This window comes from Girardinichthys multiradiatus, chromosome 20, assembly GCF_021462225.1.
Source record: "Girardinichthys multiradiatus isolate DD_20200921_A chromosome 20, DD_fGirMul_XY1, whole genome shotgun sequence".
In the NCBI taxonomy this organism is placed as follows: domain Eukaryota; kingdom Metazoa; phylum Chordata; class Actinopteri; order Cyprinodontiformes; family Goodeidae; genus Girardinichthys; species Girardinichthys multiradiatus.
In genome coordinates, this window is record NC_061812.1 from 10404565 (window position 1) to 10418674 (window position 14110).

The window sequence follows — 14110 nt, forward strand, 5'->3', positions numbered from 1 at the left end:
TTAAATAACAGACACTGAAAATCTAACAGCCTACTTAAAATGATACAAAAAATATCCCAACTAAGTATAATGCATCGGTCTACAACTAATTGTAGCTACACACTATTTGTTTACTGAGAGTCAGAATGCAACTGAAGCTCTTTTTCAGTGTAACGGCTTATGTTGACTAATTTGCAGATGTCAAGAGCAAGGCTCTTTCTAGGGGCTGATTCAGAAATGTATGACCTTGTTCTAATAAGTGAAAAGAGAACATGGAGGAGAGAAAAAGGTTTTTAACGCGAAAAACCCTCAGAATCAACCCAAAATCACATCAGTATCTGGTTAAGACAAAGGTAAAAGTGCCTCTTGTGTCCGACACATCGGTCCAAACAAAAAGGCAGCTTCCTTTTCGACTTAGAGACACATCTGGCCACAAAGGACAGTGCTGCTTCTGGGGACCTACAGGGGTCACTTTTACATAGGACAGCAGCAGGGGTCCTTTTTAAAAGAAATAGAAGATAAAAATAAGATATTAAAAGCAATAAGCAATAATATACAAGGGTGACAATATAAGTAATGCAGTCAGCAATAAAAGGCTTAGAAGAAACAAAAACTGGCCCTAATGGTCATACTCTAGAATTACAAGCCAGTGTAAAAAGATGTGTTTTTAAAAGACATTTAGGGCACATTCATACTGCTGGTCCAGCCCAGGGATTGTTCCAGGGGTTGGTAAAAGTGAGAAAATTCACATCTTCATTTGGTGTGATTTAATTTCACACAGATATATTTTAGACCGGCCTAAAGTTGCAGCAGATTGTTTTAGTGACTGTTGCACTGACCGAGAAGAATATATACAGTATATTTTGAATATACAGTACTGTGCAAAAGCTTTAGGCACGTGTGAAAAAATGCTGTGAACAAAGAATGCTTTCAGAAATATAAATGATGATTGTTTATTTTGATCAATTTACAAAATGCTAAGTGAGCGAACCCAAACATACAGCCAAAGTCATTAAGAACTATCTTCAGCGTAAAGAAGAACAAGACTTACTGGAAGTGATGGTATGGCCCCACACAGAGCCCTGATCTCAACATCATCGAGTGTGTCTTGGATTACATGAAGAGACAGAAGGACGTGAGAAAGCCTACATCCTCAGAAGATCTGTGGTTAGTTCTACAAGATTTTTGAAACATCTTGCCAGCCGAGTTCATTCAAAAACTGTGTGTAACTGTACCTAGAAGAATTGATGCTGTTTTATAGGCAAAGGGTGGTCACACCAAATATTGATTTGATATAGATTTCTCTTTTGTTCATTTACTGCGTTTTGTTAATTGATGAAAATAAATGATTACCACTTCCATTTTTGAAAGCATTCTTTTTTACAGCATTTTTTCACACCTGCCTAAAACTTTTGCACAGTACTGTATATATTTTGGAATAAAACCAATTTGTGCCATTGAAATGTAGTCTTAATATGAATTTCCCACAAAAATGTAATTTCTTCATCACATAAAACAGGCATTCCCACTCCAGCCTGTGCAATGCCTTTTTAGCATGTATCAACATTATTATTTCAGGAGTGGAAGATTTTGATTTACTTTAAATTATATTGAATAATCTCGATAAAACCTGTTTGGTGAACAAAAATTATTTGGAGAAAAACTCATTCTAATCTCAAGGCTAAGACCTTCGCCAGTATATTAAAGTTCATATTCAGTAAAGATTTAGGACTGTAGGATGCAGAATATGTCGGATCCTTGTTTGTTTGTTTTTTTTGTAATGAAAGCTATAGATGCTTTTCTTAAGGTCTGGGGCAGGAAACCATTATGAAAGATTCATTGTATATATTCAATAGGTGTGGAATTAAGTGGGGGGAGAATTTTTTTTAAAAACTCAGGTGGAAAGCCATCTAGCCCTGGGCTCTTTCCAGCTTGTGAGTTCTTAATACCAATACCCAACTCTGCTGTAATCGGAGCCCCTAACCTATTTCGTGATTCTTCGTTTACAAAGAGCATCCTCAAAGTGCAGAAAAAAACATCAAAATTAGGTTGCACTACATGCTTCAAGGTATAGAGAGCTTTATGGAAGTCTTTGAAATATTGTTAATTATTTTGCCATCATGCGTGTGTCGCTGAGGTTTCTTAAATTTTTGTGATATGCCTAGATGCTGCAGTCTCACATAGTTGATGGGGAAGTATCTTACTCGTTTTTTTCCATATTTGTAATATAGATGGCACAGCCTCAGAAGATTGTTTTTGCCTCAGGGAGCAAGAAAATATCAAGTTTACTTTTTTCAAGTGAAAGTTCTTTGAGCAGGTTAGATGAAGGTGTTGTACCATAAGTTGCCTGTAGTTGAGAAATATGATTTGACATATCTGATTTTGGTTGGTCAGTCTGTCTTTTCTTGTGGGCCAAGTGTGAAAAAATTTGACCTCCTATGAGGGCTTTAAGAGCTTCCCATAAAGTACCACAGAACACATCAGGAGTGGTATTTGTTTCAATAAAAAAGACTATCTGATGAGCTATAGACTGAGTTACATCATCCTGTGACAAAGAAGCAGTACTGAGCATGCAGTGGGGTCTCGGAGTATGAAAGTCTAACCTGAAAGTTGGCGTAAGAGGTGAGTGATCTGATATGACGATGGCATTATATGTACAGGCTTCCAAACATTGAAGCAACCTACAGTCAACGAAAAAATAATCAGTCCAGGAAATGGCCTACAGAATCTGCAATGACATTTGTGTGAATTGTAAAGATTTATGTATTAAAAAAGCCATCTCTCTAGCTTTACCATTAGATAGAGCAATAGGACTTCTGTGTATTTTCATATGGTCAGATGTTTTAAGATGTGTTTCTTGCAAATATGCAATCTTAAGCCCTTGGTTATCAAGGTCAGAAAGAACCTTATTTATCTTTGTGGGTTTCCCTGGCCCCATGCCATTCCAAATCGTAAATGTCTGCTAGATTCTATGGTAGCTGACATTACATATGGCAAATAGAGATTTTACCTGACAGTCATTACTGCAATGATACAATTTATGTGTCAGGATCAACCTCCATCTAATTGAATTAGCATCCAAAGATAAGTGATGTGTAATATAACAGGACATACCAGTGACTGAAAATAATAAAATAAAGTAAAACAAATAATAAAATAAAGTAAAACAAAAGAAACACCTTCCGCTATGCCTCCCCAATACAGATGCAGATAAAAAATTTTTCAAATGTCACATTTATTCACACTGAACCTGTTACTGTCAAAACACTGTGCAAGCTTGGGACAATCATAAAAATGTGATTGTAAGCTAGTCTGCCATTTTTAAACCTGTCCATCAAAATAGTGCCCAGTTAAGATGATATCCTTATCCAACCAAAAGATCTCATGTTGACCACATAGAGTGTAGGCCTCCAAGATACAGTACAGACCAAAGGGTTGGACACACCTTCTCATTCAAAGAGTTGTCTTTATTTTCATGACTATGAATATTGTAGCTTTACAATGAAGGCATCAAAACTATGAATTAACACATGTGGAATTATATAGTGAACAAAAAAGTGCGAAACAACTGAAAATATGTCTTATATTCTAGGTTCTTCAAAGTAGCCACCTTTTGCTTTGATTACTGCTCTTGGCATTCTGTTGATGAGCTTCAAGAGGTAGTCACCTGAAATGGTTTTCACTTCACAGGTGTGCCCAGTGGGATTTCAAGCCTTATAAATAGGGTTGGGACCATCAGTTGTGTTGTGCAGGAGGTGGATACAGTATATAGCTGATAGTCCTACTGAATAGACTGTTAGAATTTGTATTATGGCAAGAAAAGGAAGACCAAGAGTCACTTCTGCTGCGGGCGTTAAGTTCATCCGAGTCACCAGCCTCAGAAATCACAGATTAACAGCAGCTCAGATTAGAAAACAGGTCAATGCCACACAGAGTTCTAGCAGCAGACACATCTCTAGAACAACTGTTAAGAGGAGACTGTGTGAATCAGGCCTTCATGGTAAAATAGCTGCTAGGAAACCACTGCTGAGGACAGGCAACAAGCAGAAGAGACTTGTTTGGGCTAAAGAACACAAGGAATGGACATTAGACCAGTGGAAATCTGTGCTTTGGTCTGATGAGTCCAAGTTTGAGATCTTTGGTTCCAACCACCGTGTCTTTGTGGGGCACAGAAGAGGTGAACAGATGGACTCTACATGCCTGGTTCCCACCGTGAAGCATGGAGGAGTAGGTGTGATGGTGTGGGGGTGCTTTGCTGGTGACACTGTTGGGGATTTATTCAAATTTGAAGGCATACTGAACCAGCATGGCTACCACAGCATCTTGCAGCGGCATGCAATCCCATCCGGTTTGTGTTTAGTTGGACCATCATTTATTTTTTGACAGGACAATGACCCCAAACACACCTCCAGGCTGTGTAAGGGCTATTTGACCAAGAAGGAGAGTGATGGGGTGCTGCACCAGATGACCTGGCCTCCACAGTCACCGGACCTGAACCCAATCGAGATGGTTTGGGGTGAGCTGGACCACAGAGTGAAGGCAAAAGGGCCAACAAGTGCTAAACATCTCTGGGAACTCCTTCAAGACTGTTGGAAAACCATTTCAGGTGTCTACCTCTTGAAGCTCATCAACAGAATGCCAAGAGTGTGTGGAGCAGTAATCAAAGCAAACGGTGGCTACTTTGAAGAACCACATGTGTTAATTCATAGTTTTGATGCCTTCAGTGTGAAGCTACAATATTCATAGTCATGAAAATAAAGAAAACTCTTTGAATGAGAAGGTGTGTCCAAACCTTTGGTCTGTACTGTAAATGTTCAAAGTTTTCTTAGAGACGAGATCCCATTAGTTGTCGCCAGCTCCAGCATTCCCTAATGATGGTTAACAAAGTCCATGGTCAGCAATGAATCCTCTAAACATTGTTCATTTTCCCAGGGAGGGTGATGCACAGAGTGGCAGGGAAATGCAGAGCAAATTTAACCCCTGCAATTAATCTCAGATGCTTTTTCACGTCTCCAAAGGCAGATGTCTTCTTTGTCACTGCTGAGGTGTAGAATGTACTTTTTTTTCTATTGAACATCAGAGGCTTTAAAGTCGATTTGTGCAGGATCGTATCTCTCACATTAGAGTAGTGGACGTGCATAATGAACACACAGGAGGCTCTCAGGCATCGGTTTCATTTGCAGGGACCAGTGCACTCTGTCCAACAGAGGGGGTCCCTCTAGTGCCAGGATGTCTTGCAATAAAACTACTCTCACAAAGCTGCTCTCAGTAGCTCGGACTGGCACACAGGAAGGCTGTAGAGTTCCTATACATATATTCCTCTCAAGCAGGGAAGGGAAAATCGGTTAACTCGACGTTATTGGAGACGCTGTCTCTTCTGGGGGAACATCTGCTCAAACTCCTTTTCTGCAGAAGCTCAAAAAGAAAGGTTTAAGGCAGCTTGTTTTAATTACCTTTGTGATTTGCTGGATGCACATACAGCAGATCATAACTTAACTTTTGATTGCTCTTTGCCCAATTGATACATTAAAACCAGATCGTAGTCAACTTTGGATCCAAAGATTCTTTGAGGTAGAGTTTCACTTGCCAGCAAGTTTCAAAGGTATTCAGATGGTTGCGTGCTCCCTCTCTGATGCGGCAGGAAAAAGCGAAAAAGGCGTGGTTGGGAAAAGTGTTTTGTTTGTGACAAGTCCATGACATCACAGGGATTCCAGCTGTGACTCCTGCGTCCTTGGCTGTACTAAGGGTAGGTTAATGTGGTGCATTTAAGGATTCCAACTTTTTACCAGTCTCTCTGTTTGTGTCCCATGGCTGGGGCACAGTAGTGTTTATTGAGCCATGGCTCCATGGATGCTTTGCAGCATTTAGTCTTTAAAGGAGCATTAACATCCAAACAGACAGCATTCAAATCATCCAGGAGCTGATCGACATCTCCATCTATGTGATACTTCAGGGATGGAAGCTCAGTGTCTGTAAACGCAGCTGAGACTACGACGCTGTCTATGTGGTGGACAGCAGATCACTGCAAACAACACTGGAGAGTCACATTTTATTTCTATCAGTTGGACTTTGAAGTTGGAAAAGTTGTTCATTGGAAGCTGCCAACAAGAAAAACGCAGTTTGAACACTACAGCGACTCCTCCACCTTCACCTGAAGTCCGAGGGGTTCTGAAGAAGCCACAGTCTGGAGGGAGAAGTTCCGAAAATGGAGTCACCAGCTCAAAGCCACGTCTCGGTCAGGAACATAAAATCCAACTCTCTTGAAGTAAAACGTAATTTAGAACAAATGTCTTGTTAGCTTAAGTCTAGCAATAGCAAGAACCAAGTTAATGATCACCTCCTCCTTTTCCGTGGATGGGGTCCAACTCAGTGGTCGGCGGCGGGTGAGCCCTGCCTCCAGCAGGTGCTCCTGGTCCACTGCTGCTCCAGGAACCACAGGCACAATCCTGCGTATGGTTGAAAAACAACTCCCAAAAGGTCATGGATCCCCTCAAGACGATCTCTGGAGAGCTTTAATATGGACACCACCTCGCCTTCCCTGTCTCCATGGATGCTTTCTCCGCAGAATGCAGAAAGGTGTGTGATGGAGGTAAGCAGGTACAGGTCCTTCTCAAAATATTAGCATATTGTGATAAAGTTCATTATTTTCCATAATGTAATGATGAAAATTTAACATTCATATATTTTAGATTCATTGCACACTAACTGAAATATTTCAGGTCTTTTATTGTCTTAATACGGATGATTTTGGCATACAGCTCATGAAAACCCAAAATTCCTATCTCACAAAATTAGCATATCATTAAAAGGGTCTCTAAACGAGCTATGAACCTAATCATCTGAATCAACGAGTTAACTCTAAACACCTGCAAAAGATTCCTGAGGCCTTTAAAACTCCCAGCCTGGTTCATCACTCAAAACCCCAATCATGGGTAAGACTGCCGACCTGACCGCTGTCCAGAAGGCCACTATTGACACCCTCAAGCAAGAGGGTAAGACACAGAAAGAAATTTCTGAATGAATAGGCTGTTCCCAGAGTGCTGTATCAAGGCACCTCAGTGGGAAATCTGTGGGAAGGAAAAAGTGTGGCAGAAAACGCTGCACAACGAGAAGAGGTGACCGGACCCTGAGGAAGATTGTGGAGAAGGGCCGATTCCAGACCTTGGGGGACCTGCGGAAGCAGTGGACTGAGTCTGGAGTAGAAACATCCAGAGCCACCGTGCACAGGAGTGTGCAGGAAATGGGCTACAGGTGCCGCATTCCCCAGGTCAAGCCACTTTTGAACCAGAAACAGCGGCAGAAGCGCCTGACCTGGGCTACAGAGAAGCAGCACTGGACTGTTGCTCAGTGGTCCAAAGTACTTTTTTCGGATGAAAGCAAATTCTGCATGTCATTCAGAAATCAAGGTGCCAGAGTCTGGAGGAAGACTGGGGAGAAGGAAATGCCAAAATGCCAGAAGTCCAGTGTCAAGTACCCACAGTCAGTGATGGTCTGGGGTGCCGTGTCAGCTGTTGGTGTTGGTCCACTGTGTTTTATCAAGGGCAGGGTCAATGCAGCTAGCTATCAGGAGATTTTGGAGCACTTCATGCTTCCATCTGCTGAAAAGCTTTATGGAGATGAAGATTTCTTTTTTCAGCACGACCTGGCACCTGCTCACAGTGCCAAAACCACTGGTAAATGGTTTACTGACCATGGTATCACTGTGCTCAATTGGCCTGCCAACTCTCCTGACCTGAACCCCATAGAGAATCTGTGGGATATTGTGAAGAGAACGTTGAGAGACTCAAGACCCAACACTCTGGATGAGCTAAAGGCCGCTATCGAAGCATCCTGGGCCTCCATAAGACCTCAGCAGTGCCACAGGCTGATTGCCTCCATGCCACGCCGCATTGAAGCAGTCATTTCTGCAAAAGGATTCCCGACCAAGTATTGAGTGCATAACTGTACATGATTATTTGAAGGTTGACGTTTTTTGTATTAAAAACACTTTTCTTTTATTGGTCGGATGAAATATGCTAATTTTGTGAGATAGGAATTTTGGGTTTTCATGAGCTGTATGCCACAATCATCCGTATTAAGACAATAAAAGACCTGAAATATTTCAGTTAGTGTGCAATGAATCTAAAATATATGAATGTTAAATTTTCATCATTACATTATGGAAAATAATGAACTTCATCACAATATGCTAATATTTTGAGAAGGACCTGTATATCAGTAAGGAAAGGTGGTGAGTTGGAGGCATTGACCTTGAATTTCCTCCTCAAAACAAACTCATGATGGCGTACAATATCTAAAAGGTCCTGTCAGTTATAAGTCATTAGAGCAGATGCATCATGTCAGCTGATTAAAAATGTCAAATAGTGGCGAAACAAATAGCAGGCCCCATCTTGGTTTCAAATGATCACTGAATGTCAGAAGGTTTTTCACTCTTGGCTTGAAATCAGGGTGTTAATGCAAAGAGGTTGTGTTCAAAAAGGTTACTGAATGATGCAAAGCACACATGAAAGATAAGTGAAATATACAAAAATTTGTTTTTTCAGAGCTTTACTCAGAAAGAAAAAAGGCAGACTATGCAAAGTAAACATTTATCACATCCACAGTTCCAACGAATGGCCAGATCCTGGTGACTTTGGTTAGATGTTGTTACTGGCTTAGTTCATTTGTTCTTCTGAGATTTGTTTTCCTACTTAGGACCCTCACATGGGTCAGCCAATCAGAGCTGGCTTTTCAGGTAAAGTCTTGTGATGTCATACAGCCAATAATAATACTACAGATAGAACAAAGGGAGTTTTTCTGCTAATATATAATTTGTTATAATTCCCAACTAATACAAACATTCTGCCAAGTGGACATCTACTGCAATCCAGTTGTTTTGGAGACCCTGTGGTGTTAATGAGTGTAAGGATTATAATTATTAATTAATGAATATATATAAAATGTTTTAATTAAAAATCATAATTCAGAAAAATTCTTTTCTTAACCAAAAATCATAACTTATGAATAGAAGTCTGAGATGTCCTCCGGTGTTGTGATTATGGGCTCAAAGCACTTAACAATTGCAATTCGTTAATTATCATTAATAATTGATCATTATTAATCAAACCACGCTAATTTTCACTGTTTAATCAACCGCTTCACCGAACAGTAGGCGAACTTTGACCTTATTTTGACAGATAAATCACTCTTGCACAAAATCAACACTAATGCTTCTCTTATATATATATATATATATATATATATATATATATGTAAAAATGTATTGAAACTATATAGCCCTGATATAGTTACTACTCTGGTCCAAAAACCTTCACTTAAGTAACTCAAAGCACAATTCTACACAAGGAGGATAAATTGACTACCTAACAGTAATAATAAAAGATCATATTTGCGCAGGGAGGGTCTATGAAGATAAAACCAGCAGTTTTATGGACAAAATGTGCAATTTTGGTTAACTCGGAAAGTGAAGCAGAACCACTTCCAGGGCAGCCTTCTTGGTGCGCTGATGTGTCACGATGGCAGCTATCAGCTGGTAGAACGGGGGGGCCACGCCCCTTTAGCCACTAACAGCTGATTGCCCTAAATCTCAAACAAAGTGTCATAAAGCTCTGAGACGGGAACTCGGTGGAAAAACTCCAGTAATAAAACTGGGACAAAGGAGTGGGCAGACCATGAGGCCAGACCGCAGTTGCTTTGAATGGAAAACTTTTAAAAGTCCAACTTCTAACTCCTGGCTGATTTTGGATCAGCCAGACATAAACATGAACCTTGCTAATCGCATCCATGCTCCACGATTCAGCTACACAGCAAATTAAACACAGTTCAGCAAAAAACAATTCAATCAGTATTGCATGCAACAAGTTGAGACCTTGGATTAACTACTAGTGATTATTAATCACCTTAACTATGCGTCACCCTGCCCAGACCTCTAAATGCACCAATTTAAAATAGAAAAAGAACAAAATTACTTTGACTTTGACTTCTTCTCTCCACCGTTTGAGGATGAATCGTAGGTCTGAAGGAAATGAGGGGGGGACCAGAGTGACATGCGTCCGTGATCAACACAAAAACGGTAAACTTCTCATCCGTCCAAAACGGGAAAAATATGAGGAACCATTGCAGTCGACTGAATCAACAAGGAGAAAAACTCATCTCCTTGGAACCAAACCTCTTTGGGTTTTCACCTGCGCCGGAGTGTCAGGGGAGTCTTCGATCAGTATATAAATCTTCTGACCTTCTTGTATCAGACTGAATTCCAGCTTTCAAGCTCTTCCGAGAATGGCCGTGTGGAGGAAAAAAGTAACTCGCCTGTGAGTTTCTGTCGCTCCAGATATGCGCCTCCGTTGCGTCGTCCTGTGAGACACGCTGGAAATGGTGGCAAAAGTTTATTTTCTGCGGGTTTTATAATCCCGGGTGACGTCAGAACTGCGACGTCTGTTGAGCTGCGCAGCCTAGTTAGTCTGTCCAACCAAAATGGATGACCCCAACATGAGTCGCACATTTTCAAGACAGAAAAAAGGAAAAGAAGATTAAATTGGATTTGAATGTGAATGGAGCCTTTAGGTCATAGGTGAATGGTCATTTGACTGTGCATCTATCTGCTCAGTCTGATTGTGGCAAGATGAAGAGGCTAATGACCTTGTGGAGCCTCTACAGAATGTCATTGACAAAATAAATCTTTTCATTTCCAGTAGCTGAGCCCACTACCGTAAAATGGCTCGCACACTTTTTGAAGGAGTCGGCTCACTCTTTCCTGGCTCATCAACCCTGTGACATGAGGTTCACAAGTGCCGCCGGACAAGCTTCTCAGGCTCATCTGCTTATGAGGCTTCCCACCATTTGTAATGGCAAATGGTGCCACAAATCTTCACTGACACACTGCTTTCACACGCTTCTATATATGCAGCACACATTTATCAGGGGCCAAGACACATGTTTGTAAGTAGTTAATCACAGAGGTAGCGTCAGGCTGATGAATGTCAGCGTGCAGCAGGAGACAGGCAGGGATTAGGCAGCACACCCAATCTCTCCCTGCTATCGTTATGCAACTCCTGTTAATGAAGCCATCTTTGACAAATGCGGATGAGTGTCATTTAGTAAACACAGAGTTGCATGTCAACAAGAGAGGGGCAAGCTTTCATCCAGCCTTTCTCTCCTCCTCAATCTTCTTGCTGCTTTATGGGAGATCTGCTATCGCTGCATTACCCTAGTTCACTTTGTATTGTCGTTAGCATGCATACAGAGATGAGGATGGGCTCAAGATGAGCTCACTTATCAGAAAAGTGGTTGTGGTGTGAGAGTTAGTGCTGTAAAGCTGTTGGAATGTCTGTGATGTCCTAAAAACCCTCTGTTCTTCACACATTACGCTGATGTCAGCTTTTTTCCCCCCCATGCTATAGAAATATCTAAAGTTGATAAATGCTGCTTCTGCAAAAACAGTATTTGTTAGGTTGGTATGTTCAAGCTTAAGTACATCAAAAGAACATAATATCATAGTTTCATTCACAACTGGGACTAAATTGAAGTATGATCAAATTGATGGCAGCTAATTAAAATTGAAAGATATTCCCATTTCCCTGTGGTATTTCTCTAGATACTTTAATTAATCCAATTATATGTCTTGTTTTAGCCGAGATCGCTTATTGAACAAATATAAATGTAAATATTTTATCTTGCAAATGGATTGATAGAAAATAATTTGGTGGTTTTAGTGTAAACACATCTGACAGTGCAACATTTAGAAAACAAATACTCATAATAATTGGTGGAGATAAAAATTAGTGGGCACATTATTTATAATCCTAATGGAGGTGGAATAATTACGTATTCTGTGCGCAAATTGCATTCCACATACTATTCACCAGCCCATAGATATATGGATTCACCCATGAGTTAAATGAGAAAATAATTTTACAAAGTTTTGCACTCCATCCCCTCTGTTTCAGGGTGCTGTGATCTCTTTGAATATTTATAGTCAACATACACAGGGTCTTTCTTCATCAAGGAAAAAACACAAAGTGAGCGATAGATAATTGCTGTATTCAATGATCAGTGTAATTAGTTTCTAGCAAATTTCAAGTGAAAGGATTTTAATGTTGCATGAGTCATGGAAGCCCTGTGGTGCAGTTATTGAGGGAAAACAAAGCAGAAGGTTACGAGCAAATCATGCGAAGGAGGGACTCTCAGAAACATGGAACTTGGAAGCCCGAAGTGCTGCTGTGTGACATTTTGAGAATATAATAACTTTACTTCAATAATGTTAGATATATTGGTTGATAACACACCTATGATAAACAGACAGTAAATATATATCACACATATTTTTTTTCCCGTTTGCTTGTTGATTTGAACCCCAGCTTCTATATTTCTGGTTGCAACATCCATATTTTTTTCATCTTCTTCTCTTTCTTTCTTTCTTTCTTTCTTTCTTTCTTTCTTTCTTTCTTTCTTTCTCAAGGTAACTACTATGGGACCCCGAAGCCTCCAGCCGAGCCCAACCTGGTGCAGCCTGACCTGGTGGATCAGGTGCTGTTTGATGAGGACTTCAGCGGCGATGTCCCCAGGAAGCGCACCACCTCAGTCAGTAAGATGGATAGGAAGGATAGCACCGTACCCGAGGAGGAGGATGATGATGAGAGGCCCCCGCTGGTCAATGGATTGCCTGGTCAGTTTATTTTAAAACACAGTTATATTAAACAGCAGTCTTTCTGCGATTGTCTGCTTGTTGTGGAAGTCTCTTCAGAGAGGTCCATGCAACTATTTTTCTTGCAATTTAAATAGTTTCATGTGTTTGCTGTTTGTGCACATTTTTTAAAGGCCTGTGTATTTGAGTGAATCCTCTTTAGTCATAGTCATTTTAAAAAGCTTGCTGGACAGGAATCCCCTTTAGCTTCATGTGTTTGTCAAAATATATATGTTTTGTGGACATGGACAAAATTAAAATAGATCCCTGAGAAAAGAAAAACCTCTTGCAAAATTAATTTAGTTTTTAGGTTAATTTGTCAAAACTGCTTCTCTCTGTCACTTTGTTGTAATAACTAATGTTGAAAGTGGTCAAAGGCCTGTCACAAGACCTCCCAATATCAAAATGTGACAGTAGCCATAAAGTTAAAAGCTCTCTTGCAAGAGTTTTCCAGCTGGAGTGAACCTGACTTGTCTAGTAAAACAGTAACAATGGAAGGAACCTCAACCATGTACAGAAGCAGGGTGGAGAAATAACCAGTGAACAAGAAGATCTAACCAGATTAAATGTGGAGCAGCTGGTGTCAGGGAGTATGCAGAGCAACTGAATGAGGGAGTCTAATGAACACAGATGAGCAGGAACACAGAAACACTGAAAGGAATCTAACAGAACTCTAAATGTACAGGAATACAATAAATAAGTAAAGAATGAGTTAAACTAAAATAACAACTACTAATGAACATAAACAGGGAAGTGGAGAGAAACAGACAAGAAGGAAAGTAAAAACTCACACCTAACACAGGCAAATCATGACAGACAGACAACAACTAACACTTCTCTGGTTTAAAATCTGAAAGATTTAGACTGAACTGAATATGTCTACAGATTCTTTAAACCACAGTTTGATATTTACAAAACATATATTCTAGTGGTGAAAGCACAACAGGGCTGTTTTCCATACTTGTTTTGCCATCAGGACCAGTTTAGATTGACTAAAATGAAAAAAAAAAAACAGATTATATAAACTGGTTGAACCTCTATTTGAATCAAAATTATTACCTATCACAGAACCTCTGGCAATTTTTTCCTCCTTTATGCATTAATAATTTAAGAAAAAAATATAAATTTTGAATCGGCAACTCAGATATCAAAGTGAACCAGAAATGAGTATTGGCCAGGAAAACTATCGGTACATCTAAACCTAACAAAACTCCTACTGTGTCCAACCAGTTCACTTTATCACAGGTCACCTTTCAGAGTTCAATCAGCTCAGCTCCTTGTCTCTCTAAGGACTAAATCTCCCCTTAAAGCTTTCAAGGAGTAAACTCCTGTGACAGAAGTAGGTTACATGCTTTGCAACATACCTGGCCTTTTTTTCGAAAGAATATTGGGGTTAACAGTGAAGCAAGTCCAAGCTGAAAATAATTTCTCCAGAACGAAACATTGTTT

At 40.1% G+C, this 14110-nt stretch overlaps 1 protein-coding gene across 5 annotated transcripts in view; it reads left to right on the plus strand.

Annotated features, from left to right (window-relative positions):
• LOC124856974 (membrane-associated guanylate kinase, WW and PDZ domain-containing protein 3-like) overlaps positions 1-14110 on the plus strand; it is a 185098-nt gene that overhangs the window by 131920 nt on the left and 39068 nt on the right. For all 5 annotated transcript variants that reach the window (XM_047347982.1, XM_047347983.1, XM_047347984.1 and 2 more), the window contains exon 4: positions 12437-12643. In XM_047347982.1, coding sequence (XP_047203938.1) covers positions 12437-12643 — 207 coding nt within the window. The remainder of the gene's footprint in view (positions 1-12436; positions 12644-14110) is intronic.